The sequence below is a fragment of the Astatotilapia calliptera genome, chromosome 1 (genome assembly GCF_900246225.1).
Source record: "Astatotilapia calliptera chromosome 1, fAstCal1.2, whole genome shotgun sequence".
Lineage (NCBI taxonomy): Eukaryota > Metazoa > Chordata > Actinopteri > Cichliformes > Cichlidae > Astatotilapia > Astatotilapia calliptera.
The window spans coordinates 39,689,186-39,717,098 of record NC_039302.1 but is presented as its reverse complement, the minus strand read 5'-3'; the positions used below and the strand labels follow the sequence as shown (position 1 = coordinate 39,717,098).

At 40.8% G+C, this 27,913-nt stretch overlaps 1 protein-coding gene across 3 annotated transcripts in view; it reads right to left on the bottom strand.

The window, feature by feature from the left end:
* Positions 1-2,869: 2,869 nt before the first annotated feature.
* mpped2a (metallophosphoesterase domain containing 2a) overlaps positions 2,870-27,913 on the bottom strand; it is an 82,363-nt gene continuing 57,319 nt past the window's right edge. For all 3 annotated transcript variants that reach the window (XM_026177666.1, XM_026177658.1, XM_026177675.1), the window contains 3 exons: positions 7,483-7,598; positions 6,077-6,190; positions 2,870-4,805 (listed from right to left, as the gene is read on the bottom strand). In XM_026177666.1, coding sequence (XP_026033451.1) covers positions 4,687-4,805; positions 6,077-6,190; positions 7,483-7,598 — 349 coding nt within the window. In that variant the 3' untranslated portion in view covers positions 2,870-4,686. The remainder of the gene's footprint in view (positions 4,806-6,076; positions 6,191-7,482; positions 7,599-27,913) is intronic.

Genomic DNA, 27,913 nt, shown 5'->3' with positions numbered 1-27,913 from the left:
CTCCAATGCTGGGTGGGTAACAGGTTGAATTTATCTAAACTTAGAGGTGTACAATTGAAATTATTACCAGAATGGGAGGTCTTACCTCCCCAGCCAGAACATGGAGTTTACAGTGGCTCAAATAATTATTTGATTCCACGCTGAATTTGTAAGTTTGCTCATTTACAAAGTAATAAACAAGTAATAATCATCGTGTTTGTTTCATTTTAATGCAGAAAGACTATCAGCCAAAAACAAAACAAAAACCATATAAGCTGACTGACGCCATGGAGTGAAAAAGTATCAACCACCCAGAATTCAGATTCCCACATATTGTGTGCCTGCCACAAATTACAATCAATTAATTATAGATCTCAACTCATTTTGTGTATAAAGCCCACGTTCATAGAACCATTTCATTTCATTCCAGCCTCTCCACCACCATGGACAAGACCAAAAATGTCAAAGGACAGCAGGGACAAGATAGAGTTGCACACACCAAAAACACCAGCAAGAAGCTTAGTGAGAAGGTGACAACTGTTGGTATGATTGAAGAAATATAAATCTGATCATAAATCGCACTCATACAAGATCTTGACTCATGGGGTGAGGATGATCATAACAAAGGTGGTGGAACGACCACAGAACGGCGTAATGGATTGGAATCTTGCAGCGCCTGCACGATCCCCCTACTCAAGAGGGCACATTTAAAAGGCCCTCTTAAGTTTGAATCAACCAAAGAACAACAAACACACAGTCAAGCACGGAGGTGAAAACATTATGCTTTGGGGTTGTTTTTCTGGTAAGGGTACAGGATGACTTCACTGCATTGAGGGGCCAATGGATCTTCAATGGATCTTCATCCCTCAGCCAGAACACTGAAGAGCACAAACATACCACCAAAGTTACAAAGGAGTGGCTAAAAAAAGAACATTAAGATCATGAGTCGGGCTAACCATTCTTTAGACCTCAAACCTACTGAAAAACTGTTGAAGGAGCTAAAGCTTTAAGTTGCCAAGCAGCCGCCAGTAAACCTAAAGGATTTACAGAGTTTCTGTGAAGATGAGTGGGCCAGAATCCCTCCTGAAATCTGGTGACCAACTACAAGTTTGAGTAACTACTCAGCTATGCTTCGCTTCGAACATATTTATTTCACTCAATGACATGCAAATCAATTTTTAACTTTTCAAGTGATCAAAAAAACATTTCCCCTACTGTACATTACCACCGACTGTGTTACAAAGTGGTGCATGACAAGCTCATTGCTTTATATGTGGATGACTTAAAACTGATGTTATAAATGTGCAAATGTCCACGTTCGGACATTTACCTTTGTTAGCTGAGCATGTTGTTCATCAAATTAGCATTGACTGTTCAGTGTTTAACATTAACACTGGAGTTCCAACATATTAACACAGGTGCAGTTGGCTAGATAACAGGCAACATGTTAAAGCTAATTCAAATTGTACTGCTCTGTAACAATCATATTGCCTTCATATATACTGACACTATATGAGGGTCTGGATCAAAGGACTGAACACTGCAGATCCACAACATGTGCCTACACACGATTTGAATAAAAGTGCCCACATGCATTCACACCCGCTCTAAGAGACCGAACAGCAGAGCCAGAGCAGCCATGTCTCCTCCTGCTCATCTGTGGCCTATGTTAATATGATTAGACTGGATTATGGTAATGTGCTGGGGGATCTGGTGGGTGTGGGGCGATGCCTTGCTGCTCTCGTTTCGGGGAATAGTTAATTGGTTGGGCTGCTTTGATGTTGTGGTGATGAGAGAATGGGGTTGGTGGGAAAGGCTGGCAAAGGCGCTCTACAACTCGAGCCCATTTTATTTTTGGCCTATGAGGGATCTGTGCTGGCAAGTGGTAAAAAGGAATGAAACCTGATGAAACCAATGTGCAGATCTGCAGCTGAAACACTGTGAATATTCAGATGAGTGTGGGAGAAACGCGAGCCATATTTGAATTCTCTGTCACTTTACTGTGGCATCTAGAGTCAACTGTTGATCTCTGTTTTTACCAAGCATCGTTTGTGATACAACTAAAAAAAGTATTTTTATTTTTATTTTTAAATGTATGTATTCTTTTAAAATCTGGCACCTGAAATGTCAGCATATTGATTGAGTGCTGTGGATATTCAAAGCATATAACCGTCAGTAACAGATCTTACCTTTCACTAATAAACCGTAAGACTAATCCAATATTTTACCTGTAGTCATGAAGTCATTTTCAAATAGCAAGCTGATGAGTTCAGGGTGCAAACAAAGTGAAAATTTCGCTTTAGCAGTTTTTTTTAATCTAAACAGTCACAGCAGGAATAAAAATCCGCTTCACTTTATTTACAACTGTGGGGTCAAGACTTCTAAGTGTTTTGTTCTGGCCTCACCACAGAGAGGGCTGGCAGGTGTGCTGTCTGTTGAGGCAAAACACCTGCTGTGAGGTTAGGCTGTACAGATAAGCATACATTTACTTTGTAAATAAGTATTCAAATAAGTATTAGAAAGTAGGCCAAGCCTGCTCGCAGCTGTGTTGACTGGCTGATACAAACCAAGATCGTTTTTCATACAACTTCAGCTTCCTTTTTTTTAAAAAAAAAAGCAAAACTCTTGGTTGGTTTTGCATAAAGTGGATTGTTGCCACAGTAAAAGTGGATATACATATGGCACATAACATCAGGGAATACATGGAACGCCATAACTAAGTGCCATAATATACAGAAGCATCTGTGCTGAGTATGGCCTGGAAGTCCCCAGGTCAAAATGGGAGACACCAATGGGGTGGAGAATGGTCGAGCCTGTTGGACTTCCAGATACAGACGGACAAACTGGTGGTGGCTAACCATTTTTGGAATAAAAACAAAGATGGAGTTTCATAAGTAAAAATCTTGCAATTTTATTTGCATATAAAGGCAGCTAAATATATCACAATGAACTGAAAGAGAGAACTAACATTTCCATGAAGAGGGATACAATCAGAGAAAGAGCGAGAGAGGAACAGAGCACGAAAAGAGCATTTACAGCGGCAAAGTTGAGACAACTATTGGCAACTTTTTTTTTTTGTGCTAGCAAGATTGCATTTACACACAGTGCAAAATTAGAAAAAAAGCAATAAAACACAAATACTATCAAATTTACACTTTAAAGGACAACTTAACCATGTTTAGGCAGGTGTGTTGTTGGGAACAATCAGCACCTGTTGGATTGTGACAAATTTTTCCTCTCTCATCCAAAATAAACATCTACCCTACTGGGAGAATTGATACAAAAATCATTAAAGAAACGTCTCAAGAGATTTTTAACGAGAGAATTAAAGAAACATGGCAAACATACAGGTGCATACAGAAAAAAATGCACTTTTTTTGTCAAACAACTTTTAGTACAGATGTTTTACAACATGAATATATAATATATATATTTTTATACATTACATTTTCCAGATCAGAAATCCATAACGGGGCAATACAAAGGGAATTTTTCCGGCTGTAACTGGATAGTCTTCTGTCCCTGCGTTGGTTAGGTGTTGTTTTGCGGGGATGATGGGTAATAAATAAGGACTTTTTTCTCTGAGCTTGCAGAGAAGGGGGGCTCTAGCTGAGAACATTAAAGCTAGTTTAAGGCAGCGTCCCTGTCAGCCAATAAGAAAAAAGAGAAACTGACAAGAGGTTCGAAACAAACAAGAAGAACCCAAATATGAAATATCGTGATGACACATCCATGGTATGCATTATCTGGCTAACACAAACCAAACGTTAAAAAAAAAAAAAATTATACAAATTCACATAGCATCATTTATCTTACAGATCTGACCATTATTTATCAAGAGCAAGATTGTTTAATCACAAAAATCCCCCTAAAAAGGAGAATACCAGTATCAGCCAGGCTCATAGCTCAGCAGTCCCTCCAAATCTGCACACATTTAGACTTTAAAACATTTTTATATTTTTAATTCAAACATTCCAAATTTCTGTTGTAACAAACCATGTGGTGGTATGGAAGCCTTGAAAGAGAATATACCGTACATTTAATTTAGTTAAAAAAGAAGAAGATAAAATTCAATTTGAGATCACAGATTTCTTCCCTGTGGCCAAGTAGTGTTTTAAGAGCGTGCAAGTTGAAAGCATTGTTCTCATCTGCCGTTCTGCACTAAGGCAACATCTTTTTGAGGGATTAATTCTTCCTGTGGCTGACAGGAAGCGGAGTGTGAAATGAAGCTGCGCCGACATAATAAACACTCGACCCTACACAGTCAAAATCAGGACAAAAGAAAGTTTCTTCAGGGATTATCTTTGCTTTGTCAAAGCCGTTTCTCATATCGAACAAAGCTGGAAAGCATTCTGGAGGAAAACGGGCCCTGATATCTCCAACTGTTCTGACTGTGTGCAGATGAACAACAACAAGAATAAAAAAAAACAGACCGGGACTGCTGGCACAAGCTCAAAAACAAAACAAAACAGAAAACCTAAATAAAAAGCAATGGTATTCTCCTTTAACACTCCCACACACGCTCCCACCCCCACCCTGTCTTTAAATCCTCTCCGTCTCACAACAGGTTGGAGAAGATTCAAAGTTGCCAAAGAACCACTTATAACTTTATTTTTTTATTTTTTATTTTTTTTAAACTTGACATATTTTTTGAAAAGAAATTGTTTTTCCAGCCCTTGACCCTCCCCGCCCCCCCATCCTCTGATCTCAGGAGCTGGAAGGGTTGGGCAGGTCGAACACGATAGGGGGGTTGGTGGGCTGGAAGCTGACGGTGCAGGTTGAAGCGTTGATGAATGTCGTGTAGCCGTCTGTCATGATCCCGTACCCTGGGGAAGCAGGAAGGAGAAAATGAGTGCCAGAAATAGGTAACATTCGATCATGTAACAGAGTTTGTAATACACTGTTTTTACCAAATCAGTCCTTTGTTCACTCAATATACCAATTTCACACACTCAGTTTAGCAATTTGTATGCTTGAATTTACTTTGAGTGTTTCCATGAATTCACAAGGTTCATTTTTCAGCTTTATTCTACTTCTCATCTTGCCACTAATTGCTGTGAACTGTTTGATTTGGGTACAGTTAATATGCAGCGGTTAAACACTTTAGACCACACACATACACACGTGGTCAGAATACGCTGCAGGTTCTTTGCATGTTGCATCAAACAGCAAGACGTTAGCAGCAGATCCTTTAAGTCCTATAAGCTGCGAGTGAGACCGGCAGTGGATCAGGCTTGTTCAAGCACATCCCTCCAGCTATGCCTGCTTTTTTGCTGTGTTACTTCCTTGGACCACAGGCAGCTCGTGCTCACTAATGCTGTGGGGGAGCACCACACAAGCATCAGTGTTTGGGAGATGAAGTTCTGTGACCCACTGCTCCTGCAACCAAAACCTAGACTGCAGTAAGTGATTGTTTAATATGTCACAGCACTTGGCCCGTGGGGTTGGTATGAGTCAATCAACGTTACTTATTGTGTTCTCAGTTAACTGATCATTCGCATTGCCAAGGAAGTTATGTGATTAGTTCTGTTTGGTTTTTGGTCAAGTGGAAATCACAGTAGCTCATTTGTGCTTGTTTGTGTATTTGTCTTCACACAATGAAGGACTTTGGCTATTCAACCAACACAGCTGCATGTGTGCGCAGTTCTCCACAAAACAACAGCACAACAGCCAACTGGCTGCAGGTCTTCACCCTGAAAAGCTTCACCTTGTAGACTATGGTCTGCAAAAAGCGCTAATGTGTTTGTATTGTGTGTTCCCTGGCACCAAAATAGACCAACAGAAAAAAATAGTGGTTATTAAATAAGTAAATGATTACTGTCCAAATTATTATTTTTTTTCCTGAAATTCATGGGCCCTGAATCTGTGCATCCCTAGAAAGGTAAGAAACATTAGATTCATCTTCCTTTGTCTTGACACATTTTAAAATCAACAGAGCACAATTTGTTGATTGTGAGCATGTGCACGTGTGTAAAAGATCCTTTTTCTACACTTGCACTTGCCAAAGGCCACCTCCCCATCATGCAATCAGAACGTATTCTCCTCTGAGGTCCCCAGAGTCAAGGACAGTTAACAGTTTGGGTTTTATTCCCAGTACCTTCGTGTATGCCTCCAAAGGCATGAAGCTTGGGTCGCACCCTTTTCTGGACCGTGTTGAGCAGCTCTACACAGCCAACCCGCTGTAGCTCCTTAGGAACCCAGTCTCGGAAACCTGCAGAAAGATTTAACAGCTGTCAAAACAGTCCTGGTGTTACTGTCTTTGCTTCCATTTGATCAAAACAACTGTTACCTGTAACACATCACCTTAAAATAAGCAGCAGAAAGATGTAAGTTAGCATTAATGACGTGAAACCCCAACAAGAACAGCTGAAAAACAAAATGTCTCAAGCGTGAATGTAAATGTGGAAACAAACAAAAAACACAATCACCACCAACATACATGTGCGCACACACATATCACTCAGTACTATTAACTGGACGACTGGACAGATTCATGCTGACATTAGCAGCCATTTATCACGAGTGCTGAGATAGTCTCCATGCACAAGGTCAAATAAACTTTCCCTTATAGTTTGAATTACTTGAGTCAGCAGTTCAGAGCATTATGACTACTACAGGTCAAATCGGGAGTGGACCTTTTTCCCCCCAAAACTTTTTCAGCAGATATTAAAATTTCGGTGAATCACTACCAATTCACGCACAGCTTTTATTAACTCAAACTACCAGTTGAGGCTCACTTTTGGCACTGTTTGACCACAATAGAGAAGTCTTATTTCAGAAGAATTATGTAATAGCAGAAATAAAACAACTGTTCATTTACTGGGTTCATATCTGAATTTCATAGCTTTAAAATGTGTCTGATGAATCCATATTTTTTCTCCACACTTGTGCAACACCCCTCTTTTCCCATCTCATTGTTTTGGATCTTCCATCTTTGGAGAATCATCCTAAATTTTCATCTTAAGCTGCCCCCTTCCTCCAGTGCTGCTTTCTTATCCTACGGTCTCTCTCCAGTTGTTCGCAGCATCTGTCACACTGCTGTGAAATCGAGTTTCCATGCAATCAAACAGCCACAGTGGCTGCCGCAACAACAGCAGCAGCAGCAACCCTCCGTAGGCGAGAGGAAAGGAAATCACTCAATAAAGCCAGATGGAAAGCACAAGGAGAAAAACACAAAAAACAACACAAACACATAGCAAAAAACAACAAAAAACAAAAACAGGACCCAAACAACCAGAAGGAAAACTAATATATATATATATTCACTTTGTTTTTCATGAAGTCAAACACAAACATTGAATTATGAAGCATGTCGGAGTGTTCACTTTAGTTACTGTTGGATTTAGATGGAAACAACATTGATTATAATGTAAGACATGCGGAGATCTGCTCAAAGACGACCTACTGTCAAGCCACCAGTGACTTCACATGCATTTTGAAGAAAGAGCCCCGACTTCATTAGAAACTGCAATGCAGGGGCTGTGATTGGTTAATTGGACTCACCGAGTGGAGGTCCGTGGGTCATCAGGATGTCGATGCCCTCGGGGATGAGGTTCCATTTATCCAGCAGAGACTGTCCTCGAGGCAGGTTGAACCCCCATCCGTTAAACCACGGAGTCCTGCAGAGGCAGAGGGGAAGAGATCATATTAACATCACTCGGGAGAGCAACTGCACCATGATTACGCAAAGCAAAGATGATATCAGAAGGCAATAAATACCACAAAATGTATGCACCTCTGTGCAACATTACCAAGTCAGTGTAGCAGATAAATGGCTGTTTAATAAAAGCACATCTCATCTTGTGTCCCGGTTTATTCCACTGACTAATATATTATGTAAATGCTACATTTTAACCAGTTAAAAACCAAACCAAAGATTAGAAAAAGGTAACATATTAGTAATAACAACTGGCAAAAAGGCTCATACAACGATAATGCAAACTTAAGTCTAAAATGCTTCCAAACTACAGAACAGGATAGGGTTTTTCTTATAAGACGACTCCAGGAAGTTGTGCAACACATAACTACAGTTCAATTTGTCCCATTAAGGCCTCAATCACATAGGCCTATAGACTGGTCGGCGCCCCTAGCAATGACTGGTCGCTAGGCAAAAACTGAAGAGTCCAAAGAGTGAGACCATTTGCCTTCAAAGTAAAAGTTTCCCCTTTTGAAATGTGGTGGTTTCAGCAGTGAGACACCAGTTTTGTTGTTTACTAGGGGTGCAACGATACACAAAATTCACGGTTCGGTTCGATACTTTGGTGTCACGGTTTGATATTTTTTCGATACAAAAAAAAATGTTCATGCCTTTTTAATTTGTCATTTATTAAATTTTCACGGCACATTCTGCACCACATCTCAGTGCGTTCATCATTTGTTTGAAGCCAGCTCACCTCCTGCAACTACTTTTCCGAGAATACGTGCTTCTTTTGTGGTTCGGACTCCTGACATTTCTTTGGAGGTGGAGGAACATCACAGTAATTGCTTAAAGGAGCTTCTTCGACATCTTTAAGAGTTCTAAACAAATGTCTGACCTCCTCCTGAAAATCTTATGTACGCAAACACGCGTTGCAACTTCTTATCTTGTGCGCGTTTTTTATTTTGACAGCGAATGCGCACCTGCAGACCACTTATGTGCAGCCCTGGTTATTTAGCTCGTCATATTGCAGCCACAGAAATTCTTTTGTCCATGAAACCATAAAGCTGCACTTTCTTTTTGCCTTATAGTCTGATTTGTCATTACGTTTTGTGGTAAGCTTTTCTTTGGCTGTCACTTCTTCACCCTGACCTGTCTTATTTGGCTCAGCAGAACTAAAATATATATCCTGCTGCTTTTACACACGCACTCACATAATGCTCAGCGATTCTCTGCGCGATCAACCTCTCACATGTTTAAGCTTGCTGCAGGAGATTTCACTTGTCATGTTTGCATAGTAAGCTATCGATTGATAAGACGATGTCAGAGGAATTGGTGTGCAAATTATCATCACTCACCAATCAGTGCTGTCGCTCTCTATACACAGTTTGCGCGATTGCAAAGTGAAAGCAAAAAACAAGCGCAAATTCAAACGCGATTTCAATATGTCACATATTGACAGTGGCTCACCGATGCCAATGACATAATTACCCAGCTACATTTCCGAAAGAATGCAAAAGCATTGACATATATTTTTCCTTCCTACAATAGGCCGACGGGCAGGGCAGAGATAGATTTCAAATTCAAATTCAAATTTTTATTTGTCACGTACACAGTCATACACAGTACGATATGCAGTGAAATGCTTAGACAACTGCTCGTGACCTAAAGAAAAAAAAAGGAAAGGGCTATGAATAAGATAGGAAATAAATATGAAAAATTAAAAAGTGTAAATTTAACTAGGAAGGAATAAAATATAAATTAAGGTTAAAAATGAAATAACTGTACAACACAAATTAGAATGAAGGGTAAATTTAACTGGGAAAGAATAAGATAAAATATATAAATTAAAGTTAAAAATAAAATTACTGTACAACAAAATACACAATACACAGTATAGAACTATATAAGAATGTATGAAGAAATATAAATAAATAAATATATATATACACACACACACACACACACAATTTTTGGATTTTGGTAGCCCGACTGGAAAAATCGCTAGCCCCGGGACGTCGGGCTAGCGATTTTGCGAACCCTGTATCTGATTGAGGAATCACTCATCTTTGGAAAAGAGAGTTTATTACAGAGAAATGGCTCTTTCCAAAATACTTCTTCTGGGCTATATTCTCAGCAGCATATTAAACATATCAGGTCCCCATAAGGAGAATCATGTGCTAACGGCTGTCTAAATGACTCGGTAAAGTTTGTAGCATGCGTGCTTGTTGTTTTTGTCTGCTTCCACTTGTCTTTGCACTAGGATGATGTCGGCGTAAATGTGCAGTCATATTCGTTGTGTTCCCACTAGTGCTGTCAGCATAAATCTCGTTGAAATGACGTTAACGCCACAACACGGCAAATCTCCGTTAACGAGTTACCGCGGACCACCCCGTGCATGGGGCTGGACGGCCAACACGTTAATGAGCTAACTGCGCTAACGCACTAGTTCCCACCCATGTAATTGAGCATTGCGTGGCACATCCAACATACTGTTTTACTTTAGTCCATGACTTGCTTACCTTCAGGGTCATACGTCACATGAAAACCAAAATAGTTCCAAACGCCAGATCTGAATGAGGGTGGGGGAGGTTCAATTTGCCATGTTGCAAGGAGAGCTTAACTTCTGTCTCGCTAGCTTGCCCTGCGCTCAGTGAATCTGCGTTCGACTACTCCGCCTAGGCTGCACTGTCGAGCGCAGATCCACTGAGCGCTCAACACAGACAGCATCGTCAGAAGGTTCAATATCGATATTGTTGCACCCCTACTGTTTACCCGTGAACATGGGAGTGATTAGTTTGGAGGACTGGAGAAGCTTTAAATTCAAAGGGTCACAATCGTTGATTTGTTCATGTTAGAAGCCAAAATAAATGACTGACTGTGCAGGCCTGGTAGGAGGAAGAAAAAAAAAAGTGAATTTCTAAACAGCAGGGATCCACATCACATGTCAACCCCCACTCCCTCTGCTTCCTTTCTACAGATTGATTGACAGCAGCCGGGCCACCTCCAGCAGCCTGGATGGGAGTCTGCCTCTCTGGGGTGACAGGCAGCATCTCAGCCTTCCCCAGCAGACACAAAGAGCCTCGATCTGGCTGAGTGGGAATGAGGAATAGATGGATGGATTGGATGGATGGATGGAGGGGGTAGAAACAGATGAAGAAATAAAGTGAACTGCACAGGGGTTAGATATAGAAGCAGAGCTGTGGAAACCAAAGGGAGAAACAGAAATCGAGGAGAGGCTGGTTGATAAATTGAGCCTTCATTTATCACAATAGTGGTAATAGCTGAAGAAGGCTGACAACACAGGAAAGGAAGATAGATTATCATCACATAATACCTCAGTATATAAGCTGACCTACTGCTAGAAACCCAGAAAGAAAGAAAAAATCTTTTGATTTTAATTTTAGGGTTTTAGTTCAGTGCAGCAGAGTCACTGATGAAAAGATGACACCATTCCCAGGTTACTTTGGGACAGACTGCAGAGTTTAGACCAGCTTCCTGTCACTTAGCAGTGGTGCTGGGTATGGCATTTGACCGAGGGGAAATCAGGGCTCCACAAACATCAATAGGCTTTGTTACAGTGAAAGATGGACGCTCCAGCGCAGATCAATACCTACTGTTCCAGAGGAGGGCCAAGAGGGGCTAAACAGAGCTAGCACAGACTTGAGATGTGTAAAACATAAGATCACAATCCCCCCGGATCATTCTAAAACACAACTGAGCAACAAAACTACACTGCTGAAAATAAGAGCCTTAAAAAAAAAAAAAAATCCTATTAATTCACTGTGGTGAGAGAAACAAGCATTATAATGCAGTCTAAGCTCCAGCTCAACCTGTTTGGAGTATCGAGTGTTCTTATGTGCTTGGAAAGAAAAAAAAAAAAGAAAAGCCAGTGGCAGCGGCAGAAGCTTGCTCTTTGATTTGCTCACTCAATCGTTGCCTCGTTCTCTCGCTCAGTGGAGAGCTGAGAAATGAGGTTAAAAATGAAATGTGAGGAGTGCGCAGGGGAGTGAAGGCCACAGACTGAACTGATTAATTAGAACTAATCACACAAATCGGAGCTAATGGAAGTCTAATGGATTACTGGGAAGACTCGCCACTTCTCCGATGGAAACAGTGCTGCCGCTGCGGTGTGGACAAACTTAGAAAGCTGGTGAATCAGAGCAGAGCTGGCCTGGTCGGCTTGCTGCACACAGAACGCACCAGCAGAGCATTTGTCTGCCTCAGGTTTTGACTAATAGCGACAAGGCCAAACTTTGAAAAATAGCCAGACACATTGGTCCCCCCCCCCTCCCCCCTCCAGTAAAATAAATCATGGTTTCTTGCAGCAGAAATAAATAAACATCTGGACCCTTGATTTTGCTCTGTGTTTCACATGTTTTCTCTCACATAAACACATTCATCTGAGAGATGAAACATAACTCCCGACATGAGCTGTGGATCCAGAGCCAAACTGAAAGGTCCTGACTGAATGCAGTACTGGCTGCTACAGATCGACACCACAATGCCCCCATTGTCGGCTGTCTGCCTATGAAATATACCTTCTATGCAAGTGCATTTGTTAACCTCTGCCAAGATTAATGACATCCCAGTCGCATAAAGGAGAGACTGTTTCCTGCGTGGCTGTGACACAGGTTTTATTATACTGTACTGTTGAGTGTATGTGTGCGTGTGTAGTGGGCAGAGTGCGCATCCAAGAAGCTTCCGAGTAGGATGTGAGCAAACAAAATGTACTGCTACCAGTCTCCTTCCTGACTGCATATATGCAGGCCAATGCATGTGTATGTGTGTACATTCTGAGCCCAGTCTTGCCTTGACACTCGCCATCTGGAGAGCGTCACCGTGGCAACAAAGGAGAAGCGTCTGGAGGCAAGCGCAGTGGGAAGTAAAACACAGCCACAGAAATAGAAGCAGAAGTAAGAGAAAAGGAGAAGGAAGTGAGGAAGGATGTGCAAACACCGCAAAGATGGGAGAGAAAGTGGAGGAGTAGTTGTGCAGATAACGTGGAGAGTGAATGAAAAAGTTCACCTGTCAGATGTTGTCAGGTTGCTTTTGTGCAATCTTGGGAAAAGCGAGTGTTTAAGTTCAGCGGGAGGATAATCAAACGTCACGAAATCATCAGGAAAGGTGAACCGTCTTTAACTCGAACACCACTGGTTTCAAACACCAACACGCAAAACAAAAAGAAACGCTGCATTAAATGCACAAGAAATGGGTAACCATAGTAACAGGAACATTAACCGACCCCCCCCCCCCAAGGGAATCAAACAGTGCCAATGGGTTAAAAATCTGCAGCCTTAGCTGGCAGTAAGAGGTAAACCAGACAGAAGCCATTTAGCCCTCGTGTGCAGAACGCCAATATTCAATTAGGCCGGTGGACATCATTAGGACGGCAGCACGGAGCCTCTATGGGCGTGACACCACTCTTAACCCCCTGTACTCCCCCGAGCTGTTCTTTCTGGGTCCTGTGATAAGCTACAGGACCCCCCCCCCCCACACACACACAAAAACACAATGCTTGATTCTTCTCAATACTTCTTTTATTCTGACTCCTCCCTTCCTAAATGGATCATTTTAAGCATTTTCCTTCTCACCACATCTCATCGGATCAGCTGTTTTTAATGGTAAATGGTAAATGGTCTGTATTTGTATAGCGCTTTACACTATACACAATCATCCACCCATTCACACACTGGTGACGGCAAGCTACAGTGCAGCCACAGCCGCCCTGGGGTGCACTGACAGAGGTAATGGTAAAGGTCCACATTATTCAGTAACATCATGATGAGCCAACACGTGTTGTTGGTGTTTATGTTAATAGTTTGAAATAAACTGTGATTTTGTGACAGTACAGCTGATATCAGACTTTCAGTGATTATCACCATTACAAAAAAGTATTAATTAACAGATAAGTAATCAGGTTTGTGCGGTAAGCTTATTTGTTAGCGTCCTGTAAACAAGAAACATCATGCGCTCAGGGGAGGAGATTAGAGAAACACGACACTAGGGCTGGGCTATATCATCCCGTTCACGCTAATACCGGTGTAATTTTGGGCAACGATAGGAAAATGAAATATCGCGATAGAATATGGGTAAAACGCGCATGCGCAGTGCCTATGTTTACATACGCACATGGCGGCGACGCAGAATGAGAAGAGCGAAAGCGGATTGTTAAATGAAACGGATGAACCAGAATTGGTTTGTAAAAATGCTGCAACTTCGGTGATGTGGAACTGGTTTGGCATTTGTCCGTCAGATACACAACAAAGCACTATTTTTGGTAGAGCATGCTAGCGGGCCGTCTTTATTACCGTGTTGTTTGGAAAATACGGCACACTTAAAATCAATCCTTTGATTTTTCTGAAAGTCAACAGTGCCCCTTATAATCCCGTGTGCCTTATGTATGAATTCTGGTTGTGTTTACTGACCTCGAAACGATTTTATGTCGTACACGGCGCTCGAAAATCTGTCAAATGTTTATGTTTGACTTTGCTAAGCTACGAAGCCGAAGTAGGCAGGAGCCTCGCGGAGTGATACGTACTGTGCTTCAACATAATATTATGGTATTGTGTGTGTATAACCTCTTTTTAAGTTTTGTGGATATCATACATGGTTATGCTGAGGATATGTCGGCCAATTTCCACTGGAAATGCCTTTTGGTTAAACTGTCAGCAAGGAATTTGCATTGTTACGTTTTTATATAACTTTAGTGCACAAAATGCAAAAAACAGCTGCTTGTTTAAGTGAAAATACATTGATGGGTTTTTTTGCACTAATAAAGTTGTGGAGTTGTAAAGTATTTTGTCTAGTGTCAATTATATCGTCAGTTATATCGTTATCGCAAATTTTCAAATGTATATCGTGATAAATATTTTTGGTCATATCGCCCTGCTCTACACGACACCCTCTTGTTGATTTCTGTGCCGTGTTTACACATAACCTGGTTTCTAATCTGCTTCCATGACAAAAAATGTACAGACAGCAAGAAGAAGGGAAAAAAAAAAAGACTATTGAAGGAGAGAACAAGTCACAGTAAGGGGAGCCAAATGAAGTCTCAATCGTTCGGTTTTCATATCAGACAAAAACTGTACCTAAAGAACCAATCACTGCTAGTCCATATTTGAATGTGCACCTTCTGTTTTAACCAAAGACATCTACTCAGGTTTTTGATCTTACAACACTTATCTTATAGCAGCATGTTGACTAACTGACACTGTTGCTCGACACCAGCTTCTTTTCTTACGGATGAGCTTCTTTGTTTAGTGCAGTCTAACATATTTTTTGGCCTTCATAATATAGATCACAAAGAATAATGCAGTAAGATGACTGTAAATCCACCCAGTCTAAACTAAGGTCAAACTCTTCCATTATGTTCCTAAATCTCTCTCTCTCACACACACACACACACACACACACACACACACACACACACACACACACACACACACACCTGCATTTACTGTGTGCAAAGAGATTGTTTACCAAACACAGTACAGACTCACAGCCACTTCTTGTCATATCTCACTCGACATACATCTGAGTCGGCGCTACAGACCTAAGAACAAACATGATGATACTTGAAACATTAGGCAAACACTGACACTGTGCTACTGTATCACTACACCTTGTTTATTCTTTGAGCTCAAAGACCGAACAAAGACTGGCTCCTCACACACTGCATCAGGCCCTAAAAGGCTTTGGTGCACCTGTTTTATGTTCATACCAAGTGTTCATTTGTAATCTAAGGACAACAAATGATGATAAGCACCTATCATTTTTATATATTTCCTGTGTACAAGACAAGCCAACACACCAATGGATTTATCAACGAGAAGGGCAGCTAGCCGCCATAAACAACATTAAAAACTGGTCACTTTGAGACCGCAAAAATTCTAACCTGATTCTATGTTTCTTTACCTAATTATATGGAAATCTGGCCAGTATTTATTGCTAGGTAGACCGATCAATGGCTGCCATCTCATATACATGAGCATCCACTAACATTTGTTTTAAAAAACACACAAACACTGACATAAAGAGACTTCTGATGTCAGAAGCAAAGGACATGCTTCTTTTTAGTTGGCATTTGCATTCAGCACTCACAGAAAGTCTCACAAGCAGAAATAGACAATCATTTGTGAAAGCAGAGAAGTAGGAAACTGACCAGCATGCAATGAAGCTGCAAACAAAATCAAGTTTAAGGGGCTCAGATTAAGTTATTGCCCATTATCACACTCTTTCTGAGCAACACTGCCAAAATCACAGGTGAAAATACTGCAAACTCTCAATGTATCGAACAGTATTGTCCCCTTTTCTAAAATCAGGTCAGTGTGTGACCGTACCCATGTTACCCAGTAACCAAGAGTGTGTTTCATTTAGAGGATTTCTGCTTCTTTTCCATACTTAATAAGGGCTTGACACTCAACTAGACCCCTAAGGAATGTTCCAGCAGGATGAAAAATTGTGCATACACGTGTGCGTGTTTTGGTCATGTTGAGAGCAGAGATAAGCTCGAAACATGTCACAGGTAAAGTATGATACTCTGGCTAAAAGCAGGAGCACAGCTGCACACTGGGATATCAGCTGGGTGCTGAACACAAAACAGGGACCAACAAGGTGCCTGTGACCAGCTCAGAGATAACAGCAGAAACAAGGAGGGAGAGTTAAGAGTGTGTGTGCAAGTCCAGCGATCCATCGTGTCTGACCTCTGAGTCAGAGCAGCCCTGGGGTCAGCAGGGGGAGGGGTCTAATTGATCAACCTGTCAGAACCAATGAGGAGGGCCATGTTAATGGGACTTTTATAAGCCCCGCGGGACGCACCGCCTGACACTGAAAGCCGTATGAGTATGTGCAAAGCAGAGTTCATTCCCTGTGTGTGTGCGTGTGTGTGTGTGTGTGTGTGTGTGCGCACAATCCCAGAGCCCAGGTAGCCTTATTAAAAGGAGCCAAGTGGAGACTGGCTGGGTTTTGACAAATGGCCTCTCAACACCAAGGCCACCTTTGCAAACTTTGGGGACAAGGTAGAAGGCGAAGTCACAAGGGTGAAGGGGCCATGTTGTTGTGTGTGTGTGTGTGTGTGTGTGTGTGTGTGTGTGTGTGTGTGTGTGTGTGTGTGTGTGTGTGTGTGTGTGTGTGTGTGTGTGTGTGAGAGAGAGAGTGGGAGAGTGTGTGCGTGTTTGAGCTCTGCTCCAGCACTAATAACCTGTGCCTGGTGACTGATGGAGTGTGGAATGGATTAATCTTGCTGCAGTCATGCTGCCAAACACAGAGGCGCTAAGGGTTAGCCACCAGACTTAGCTCACTTAGGAAAGGCTATAACCATGGGGACCGGCTGTTTTACACACACACACACACACACACACACACACACACACACACACACACACACACACACACACACACACACACACACACAGTCTCCCAGGGGTTCGTCTCCACACCGAGATGCAGCCAGCTGCAGTTTGACCTGCGGGCTGCTAATGTAAAACAAGCACTGCAGACACCTCACAGCAAACACAGCTGCTCTCGACGACCCGGCAGCTCCCAGCACGAGAAACAGAGGAAAAGAAACGGCAAAGGGCCAGTGCCCAACGATGTAACAGGAAATCAAATAAGAGTAGAGAGGGTCAGAGTGTATCCCCTGCCATTATTACATCTAAGAGACTTCCTCAATAAACACCTAACACCCCCCCGCCTCGCTCTGCAGCACAAACTCACAGCCTAACAGCAGCCGTAGGTACAATGGATTAGCACAGACATCAAAGACTCCACAGACTCCACTAACTGAACCTGAAAGTGCCCGTCTATGAAAATACATGCAATGCATCTGTGTGTCTGTGTGTGTATATGTTGTCTGTTTTGCCAAGAACTGAATGTAGAATGTGGAAAGCTGTGGCTTTTATGTAAGAACTAGTCATTAAGTTGTTAATATAATGGAACCAAGAGTGCTAAAACGATTTACATCCAACCCACAGAAAAATGGTGACTTACAACTATTCAACAAAAATAGAAAAACAAAATCAAAACACAATTTGCCTTTTTTTTGCTGGTATAAACGCCTCAGACACTTCTGACTTCTGTATTTTGATTACAATGTAAGAAGGCTTGTGCCTTAATTTTAAAAAGACCGTATCAATGTTTTTTAGTAAACCTAAAACAACCGTGGCTGCAGTAAAAGTCTGCTTGGGTGCACAAGAATTAATTAATGTTGAGGAATTTAAATATTTGGGAGTGCTACTAGACTCTAAATTATCCTTTAAAAAACACATTAAAAAGTAGTAAAAACTGTAAATGTTAATATACAGAACTTTAGACATATCCGCACATCATTAACAGACACAGCAGCTATGATACTGGCTCATATTGAATATTGTATTACAAGTTGGTCCTATACGAGCTCTGCTGCTACTGGGCCAATTGAAGTATGCTACAAAAGAGCATTGAAAATATTAGATAAAAAACCTTTTTCATATCACCATTGTCAAATTTTAGAAAAATACAAGTTTTTGAATTTTACTAATTTCACATTATTTAAATCTGCCTGTCAAAGCTATACATGGTCTGGCGCCTCCACCAATGAGTGATTTTATTAAACAAAAGTCTAGCAGTGTTGCCGGGTCTCAACTGACTCGAGCCACTGTTAGAGGTGATTGTGAAATGGCATTCAGGCGGACCACCTTTTCACAGAATGCTCTGTCATATCAGGGTGTAAGCTTCTGGAATAGTCTTCCACTGTCAGTGAGGGAAAGTACAAGTCTACCCATCTTTAAGAGTCACTTAAAAGGGCGGCTGAGGGACACACAAACATGTAATCATGTTTAATAATCATGTTTTATATTGGACGGGAAAAAGAGTTAGTGTATTACAAAAAGGGAACAACTGTTAGTTCAATGGGTGAACACAATATCACGACGGTCAGGGCATGTACAATATTGGGGTTTGTGCAATATAATTGATGTGTTTCCGTTATTGTTATCTATACTGTCCTCTGTGTCCACTCTCCTTGTCATTGTTTGTTCTAGTATAATGTGATCACTGTTTTTGTCCTTGTCACATGACCTGTAAATAGTGTCTCTGTATGTTTTTACTAACTTGTGTTTAACACCAACCTGCCAGAGGGTCTGCAGATGGAAATTAGCCCAAGGCTATAATCTGGCATATTTACATTTGTTAAAATGTTCATTAATATGTATTGCCCCTCTTTCTAAAAATAAATAAATAAAATAAATAAATAAGTATAATCAAAAACACCAATTCTGGTTCCCAAAACACCAATTCTGCACAAACAATACACTGTAGGACAATTGTATCAATAATGCATTACACTGCATTATGGTAAATTAACCAATCATTTTTTGTCCCACTCTAACCATAGATCGACCTCAGTGTCAGTATTAACTGGTGTGGCACTGGGTGATAATTCTGCCCCAATATTAGGGGTGAAACAGACACATCTCTCTCTCTCTCTCTCTCTCTTTTTTTTTTTTATCTCAAAAACGGAGAAAATGTCCACCGTAGTTTACTTGATTTTCAGACTGATAATCAAAATAAAATGAAAAATGGCAAAAACTATTTTTTTAATTTCGCCTTAAAAATGCTTATTAACTGATTGTTAAACTGTTGTAAAATAACTTAATAATCATTTTTGCTTCAGTTTTAACATTTTCTACATTTCTTTTCAGATTTATTAATCTTACCAATTTCCTTTTAAGTCCAGTTCACAGGACCAGTTTCTACTCAGCGTTACTCTTCTGAGGCATGAATGCAAACATGTTTGTTAGTTGTAGTGACTTTGTTTTCTAGACCATCATTTGCCTTCATTGGTCCCACTGAAGTTTAATGTAACAATGCAGTAAAGTTACATTTCCAACAGATCTCAACTTAAATCTGTTTTGGTGCCTGTGAAATGCTTATTACAAGGCTTTGTGTGAAGCAGCTGTAGTAGCAAGATGAGAAAAGGTATAAGAGCTGCTTGCGGACAGCTCAGGTGGGGTTGGAGTGAGCAGTTAGGTGTTATGGGAACATAGACACGACTACATGGAACACGGAGTCCAAACACTTTGAAATATGGATCCGCCAGGAAGGAAGGCTGGTCTGAGAAACTGTAGCCCAGACTAATAAAGAGAGGGAATCTGGGTCCTATTCAGAGGCTGTATGGGAGCTGGGGGCAGGGGCCAAGACCCATTCAACCTTCCCTGAGACACAGGGACAAGGGTCCATTACCCTCCTCCAGCCCCGGCCTCACCGAACTTGATCCTGGAGAACAATGTATGAAGGGGGGGAGGGGCGGCGGGAGGGAAAGGAGTAAGGGGAGAGGATAATATCTCTGGGAAATTAGTGAGTTTTCTTCTGTGACAATAACTGACAGGCAAGGTTTCATTACCCAGCTCTGCTCCAAGGACCATGGCTGCAGCGTTTTTTCTACGCATTTCAAAACGGGACAAGGTGAAAATGGAATGAATGCACGCAGTCGCACAGGTGTGTCTTTCAGACAATTACAAAGTCTTACTGCTTTTCTTCCTCGGCACAAAGACGACAGCTCCGGGTCTACAAGTTAATTGAAAAAAAAGAACTGAAAAAGCTGTTTTGAACAGTTGAACTTTCATTTCTGACATACAATACTGACAGCAGATAAGACATGAAAGGAAATTATTAAAGACAGCCATTGTGCGTTTTGGCCTCTGCCAGTTGTTGTACCAATTCAGGCCTAAAGCTGAAGGTCTGCTGCACATCAGACATGAACAGAATTTAAACAGAGTCAAAGAATAATGAAAAATAAATTGAGTTGTCTGACATGGAAAAGTTATAACTTAAGAAGAATTTGGACTTCAAATCCTTGTTTCTTTATGAAAAAGACACACGGTGTTCAAAATAAATCACTTTTCAAAACGTCAGGTCTGTATTATCTGCCCAGGTCCCTGTGCATTCTTTTACTAGGCACTTTGCAATGCTAGTTTTTATGCCCTGCATTTAAGGACACTTTTCTGAATGGCCTCTACCTTTACGGAAGCTTCACGGTCAGGGTAATGTCAGATTCTGGTGACTGACGTCAAGTGCCACTTCAAAGTGAATTTTTTCTTCTTCTTTTTGTCCCCTACTCCAACCATCTTCACTAATTTCTAAGCTCAAAAGTTAATGGTGACTGCTACTCGACCTGTACATACAACTAGGGCTGGGCGATATTATACCGTTCACGGTAATACTGATACAATGTTAGGCAACAATAAATAAATTAAATATCGCGATAGAATATGGGTAAAGCGGGCATGTGCAGTGTCTTTGTTTTCATACGCACATGGCCGAAAAAGCATGGTGGCAACGGAGAATAAGAAGGGGAAAAGCGGATTGTTGAGTGAAACGGATGAACCAGAATTGGTTTGTAAAAAATGGTGCAACTTCAGTGATGTGGAACTGGTTTGGTGTTTGTCTGTCAGATACCCACCAAAGCACATTTTTTTGTAGAACATGCAAGCGGGCCGTTGTTATTGCCATATTTGTTGGACTAAGGTGCTCGTAAAATGGCAGTAATCTGGGTCCAAAACTCCATCCACTTAGGGTCCCAAAGTTAAACGAACACTGCGGCATCACTGAGTTAAAAACTGTCTAAATTCTTTCATCTTTAATAAAACGATCAGCATTGCCACTTTACCAGGTGTAACAATTAAGTTTAATATCCAGGCATCCATGAAAACAGAATTTATTACATTTAACAGAGTTAGAAGTTAGCAAGAAGTTAGCGGAAGTTAGCTTGTTAATTTCACTAGTTACCTAAGCATGATATACCATGTTCTGTTCTGAGATTACTGAAAAAATTTAAACATACAGCTCTGCTATCACTTCCAACATAAATGAAGACAGAAAACTAAACAGCAGTGATGTTTGTAGGGTTACTGAAGTTAGGCTAGCTGGTATGTAATGATGTGCTACGTGACCGCTAGCGACACAGCTATGTTAGCATAACATAAACAGTGAAGCTGCAGGATGAACGCTAACACTTTTCCACTCAATAAAAGTTAACGCGAGAGTTCCTGATGGTTAGAGACAAATGCAATCGCATGGCAGGATGCTGTAAACGAACCAAACTTCAGTCAGGAGAACAACTGAGATAATTCATCCACAATACGAGGTTATTGTTAATATACTGCAACAACATGGGAATAGAGCAGAAGTGTGAGTTGAATAAAGTTTGATTTATCTGACTGCTTTGTTTTGCTTAATGTACCTTATAATCCCGTGCACCTTACGGTCCGAAAAATACGTATTTGACTTTTTTATTTGGCACACTGCAGTTTAATGTTGCAAAGCACCTCTTTTTAACTTTATTGGATATTATACATGGTTATGCTCAGGATATGTCAGCCCATTTCTACTGGAAATCTTTTTTGGTTAAACTGTCAGCAAGAAATTTGCATTTGCACTGTTAAATTTTTATATAGCTTTAATGCACATAAAAAACAGCTGCTTGTTTAACCCTCTGGGCTTGTTCAAAATCACTACCCTTTCAGCTTGTTCGTGGCCAAAAGTGGCCACCAAAAGATTAGGTCTGTAATTTTTATTATTTTTATGGGGTTTTTTTGCCATTTTTTCTGCATAAAGCTTTTGACTAACTTCAGTTCTTTTCAAAAATATAAAATAGTTATTACTTTTTAAATTTTTAGCGCTTTAAACACCAGTTTGTCCACTGCACTAGCTGGAAGACAACCCCAAATCTCGCAATTTTATATAATTGAGTTGCTACTGAAATTTCTTGTATTATTAATAGTAGAGTATGGGTCATGTAATTGATTCACATCAACATTGATTATAATGCATTGTTATTTTTGTGCAGAGAGAGCAAAAACATGAAAACTCCCTCTCAGCTTGTTCATGGCCAAAAATGGCCACCCCTTGTTTACGTTTACAAAATGCTATAAAATTCATATATATTAAGAAAAAATTCAAATTCAGAATTTTAACCCTTTAAATACCAGTTAGATCACATAATCCTAGGAACTCATAAATGGAAAAAATCATAAAACTCCGATTTTTTTCCAAATAAAACATGCCATCTGATTTATTTTCTAACCATGGTAAAGGTTAGATGTATAGCAATAATTAACAGTATCAATGAGTTTTATGCATCTTTGTTCTTTTGTACAGTGACAGAAAAACAAGAAAACTCCCTCTCAGCTTGTTTGTGGCCAAAAATGGCCACCCCCTGTATATGTTTACAAAATACTATAAAACTAATATATATTAAAACATTTTTCTACTTTCATTGACTTGATTTTTTAAATTAGCACCAGTCCTAGTCATGAAAACCAAAATATAATTCAAATTCAGATATTATACCCTTTGAATATAAGTCAGATTATGTACTATTATAGTAAAAATAGTAATAAAGTATAGTAATAGTAATAAAGTTCACATTTTTTAGCATATGAATGATGAAACCTAATATTTATTTTTATCATCATGGCAGGTCAGTAACAGTAACAATGATTTATTTTTACTTTTTTTTTTTAGGGGGGAAGATTGGGGGGGGGGGGGGGGGGGGGGGGGGGGTTGTGAATGAATGGCCACAAAGAAAATCACAAATGGTGTGTTAGTGGCCAGAAAGGCAATTTAATGACCATATAACCACTGAAATGACCAATAAAATGATCAAAATTTATATTCCAGTGTGTGCCTCTGTGTGCATCCTCATTAGCAGCAAGTGGTTTTTGTAGGCACACTTTCTACACCTGGAGCAAGGGGCTGCTGTTCCAATCCAGGAGGTGCACCTTTTGCACCTTCTTCTCATTTTGTTGGTGGGGTGTGGGTCACACTCTGGTTCAGACTACTGTATCGTGAGATCAATGGCAGAAGTGGCTGAGAATTAAGGAGAAGAGTGTCTTGCAGTTGTTGAGGTCACCAGCATGTGTCCCAGCTCTCCCAGGATCACTCTTCATTTGTAAGTTGTAGAGGACTCCCCCACTTCAGTGAAGTTGTTTCCGGCGGGACAAAGGCATTGTATCCCAAGACATCCAGGAGATTGGAGAAAAGAGCCATCAGCCATCAGTTAGTTTTCCTCCTACAACTCGAGGTGCCAACACGCTCTAAGTTATCCAAGCAATATTTGTGCCTATTGTAGTTCAGGATTGCTTCTTGCAGGATTGCTCCTTTATTCCCCATCACTGACTGGTTCCTTGTGTGTTGCTGTCAAAAGAAGCACATTCCCACGTTGCTTTGGCATGTGGGATATCGCCGTGGTAGTTTTGGTGAAGCCAAAGACAGACAACAAAATCTTCCTCTGTTGCAACTGGAGGAGCTGGGGAGGAAGCTCTGGGTTGTTTCCCCTGTGCCAGTTTTCATCTGAGGGGTTCCTCTGCCAAGGTGACCGAAGGAAAGACGTTGTCCTTGGAGCTCCTCCGTCAGTTGGAGTCTGAACCCCTTTCCCTTTTTTACTTCCTGAGAACTTCCAGTGTTGTCATCCAACATGCTATGTATTGCTTTATTCTGGTTTAGGCTCACATCTCCACTTCATCTATAATCCTCCAATCCTCAAACCTTCGCCTCCCGTGCAGGTTTGTAAGGGTGCACAGCAGATCGGTCTCAGAAAGTGCTCCTATGTTCTTTTCCATCAGCTGCTCGGCCTCCACCTCCATGCCCCCAACCCTAATCCTACCCAAAGAAGAGGATTCAGGCACTGGCTAGTACTCAACATCAGTGGTGATGCAGTCAGCCTCTTTGGAGATTGTCCCCTCATTTTCTGGAGAGGAAGTTTCTTCATCTTGGGCAGATGTCTTTTCTTCAAGGGGAGAGGACTGCTGCTGTCCTTGCGCTCTGACCAGATCATATAGGCAGTGCTTGAAGCAGTGATGACCTTCTTGCTATATCGCTAGAATAAATGATCTGGAAGCTGTTAGGCTTACTTACAGCAGTAGCACTGTCTGCACCTGCATAAACTCCAGGACACGTTTACAAACAGTGTTTGTTGTTGTTTGCGCTGCAGCTGCAGGTTTGAACTCTGCAAAATGTCCTGTGATTGGGTTATGTTTTTGTTTCTAGAGTTAATATTTTGGTTGTGGTATCTTTTTATGAAAAATACAAGAGTAAAAGTGCTTTTAACATGTGCTTCAAAGCTAAATTTGACTGGGAACCTCAAAGCTCAATAGCCTGCATCCACAGAAATTCACTGCAGCCTATGTAATGTTTGATGCGTCATTATTTATTCCAGTCTATCAACATGTTTGTGCTGCAATGTCATGCACAAACACAAACTATTAGATCCTTAAGATCAAACCTATGTCAAAATTGTTTCATTATATTGGTCCATTGGAGTGTGGTAAGCCATCAAAGGCTGCTACTAGAAACTCGGAATATTACATGAAATTGCTTGCTTGGCCAAAAATGGGTAAATGATGTAATTTGGACCCACTAACAAAACGGAAAAGGATAAGTAACATATATAGGTCAGTTCCACACAGCAGTCAGTTAAACTTTAAACATTTCAGATCACCTTTATCAAATATGCTACGGTTAAAAATCCTGTAAATGGAGAAATGCCAAGGGGTGGACGCTAATTAATTCTTTTTTTAAAATCTTCATTTAACATGATGATAATCTAGTTTATGATCAAATTACCCGCTTTGATTATTTTTGCTATTTGTTTGTCCCATAGGGTAGAATGAGACTCAGAGACTAATGGGAAAGAAGGAAGCACATTTTCACACAGTCCTGTCAAAAGGCCTGGAGCAAAACCTGCCTTGTCGTGACATGACAGGCCGACCAGTATTTGCTGCAGAAGTTAAAGGCCAAGGGAGGAGGACGAGGGATGGTGTTAAAGGCAACAGGAAGGGGCACGAGGTCAAGCCGGTGCAGATACATGGCACTCTGTCTGCAGCTATTGTCTCGACCTTACAACGAGTGGATGTTACCAAGGGCACAGAAACATAGCGGCAACAATAGGCACCGGAAAGCACACAAACTGGCATTGTTACTCTCATGGGTTTGTATACAGAGAGCCAGAACAGAGACAAAATAAAACACAAGGCTGAAAAGGGCAGCCAGTGCAACGGAGCGTAGGAGTTATGCAGATGCACCCATAAAATATAAACCGCAAAATAGCAAGTTTGTGTAAATACAGACTTTTTGGGGGACAAATCCTATTTATTAGATATCTAGATATCAGGGAGCAGGTAAACTTCCTTGGAAAACATTTTGATATTTGATTAATAAGTAACCTATCAAGCAAAACTGGGAAGATTTTCTGCTTTAAACTTAAAAATTACTGGTTACAACTCGATAGGCAGCCCACTGACCTCAGAGCCACTAAGGCTACGTCCACACTAATGCATTTTTGTTTCAAAAAGGCATTGTTTTCTCTCCGTTTTGGCCTCCCGTCTACACTGAGATGGCGTTTTCGCTGAAGGAAAAAGCAGCGTTTTGTAAACGGTGCTTTTGCGTCGCAGTGTGGACAGTGAAAACTGAGACTTTTTGAAAATGATGACACATTTTAGTCATGTGATGCAGTCAAGTGACCAATTAAACTAAGATAGCGGAGGGTATTATACAGCAGTTGTTTTGTTTGCTCTCAATTTTGACAGCCCTATTAAAGATTAATATCAGTTTGTACATGCTCCAGATAGCTTTTCTTCAAATTCTTTAATTCTCACTCGCTTTTGCAACTTTGTACTTTTGTGTTACTCACAGCAACAACTCCACTTCATTGTTAGTCCATTTAAAAAACTCGGTGCTTTTCCTCGACCCATTGCTGCGACGTTTCAAAGAGCCGGAAAGTGAATAAACAGCAGACAGAAATGAGGCAGGTCAAATCGTCGTGCATTTTACACATGCGCAGTACTGGAACGTAAGCGTTTCCGGCTGTTTCAATGTGGATGCACAACTCTGTGAAAACAACTGAAAACGATAGCGTGAATGCGGAGCGTTTTCACATGAAAACGCCGTTTTCAAATCTATTGTGTGGACGTAGCCTAAATTCTGCCACTAATTTAGCAAATACTCCACCTTAATTTAACTTCTCCTTCCATTATTACTTGTTTGCCTGACCCTGATAACTAAACAGAGGTCACACTTTTCTCACCTTTTTATTTACGACATTACATCCTTGTTGACACCTGTGTGTTCCTACCACCACCATTGGGGGTCTAAATTCAGCAAGTGGAGATAAGCAGAGTCCTGTCCTTGCTACTGAAGCTGTGCAGAGGTCAGCAGGAAGGAAGGGAAGTGAATGCGGGACAAAGTGAATGCTATCACAGCCGAGCAGAGACCAGTCGGTAGGCTGCCCTTCTGTTTACAGAGCTGTCGTTACTGCTGTGATTGATGGCTCACTACAGACAATCCACATCGCCCTCATGGGCCACACGGTGGGAGACCAAATGGGAAAAGCCAAAGTGTGTGAAAGAGTGAAATAACAAATTTGATGAATTTTATTCTTTCATTTTTTTGTATGTTAAAATTAGCTAACGATATTACATTTGCGTGTCTAGTGAGGCCAGCTTTAATTATCTATATATCACTTTAAGAATAATTTCCTAATTGAATCCTAAACTTTTAAAAATAAATTAAAAAAGAAAATACATAAAAATGTTTACACAGTAATCCAAAAAATTAGATGGCTAAAATTATATGGACAATGGAATATTAATTTCATCTAATAAGAATTAGAGGAAGTGGGAAGTCACCATAAAAAGCTCATGGGCTAAATTTAGATTAAAGCCAGTTCCTTAGGTCAAGGCCATAGGAATAAGAGGATTAACCTAGCATGTTTCTGATGGTGGGAGATCAGGGAGAAGTTCATCCCAAATGTGTTTGATGTGGTTCAGGTCAGTATCTGTGCAAGCCAGTAAACGGTTTTATTTTTATGGCATTTTTTATTTATGGGCCTAGCTTTGTGTTCAAACACGAAAGAGGCTTTAAAAAACAGCCTCAACAAAAATGGAAGCACTATTGTCTAAAATATCGTTGTTCGTGTAAGTGGAAATTTTCCCTCAACTGGAACTACGCACACAAAAAAGCACTTTCAGAGTCGCCCACTATGGCGCCCCCTTGTGCATAAATAAGTTACTGAAAGTCGTTTCTTTAGCACTAAGAAACCCAAACAAATTAAAACCAACTCCATTTCAAAAAGTGAGTAGATTTTTGTCCAGACACCAGAACTTAGCTTAATTATCTTTAGTGAGAAGACTGAGGTGTAATCTTCACACACTAATGTGAACTTTCATACAAAGGACCGAACCTGATGGTGGTGTACTTTTAGAGACTAGCTACTGTGAAAAAGTAACATACTGGCTGAGCCTTTGCTTCATCCTTTCACAT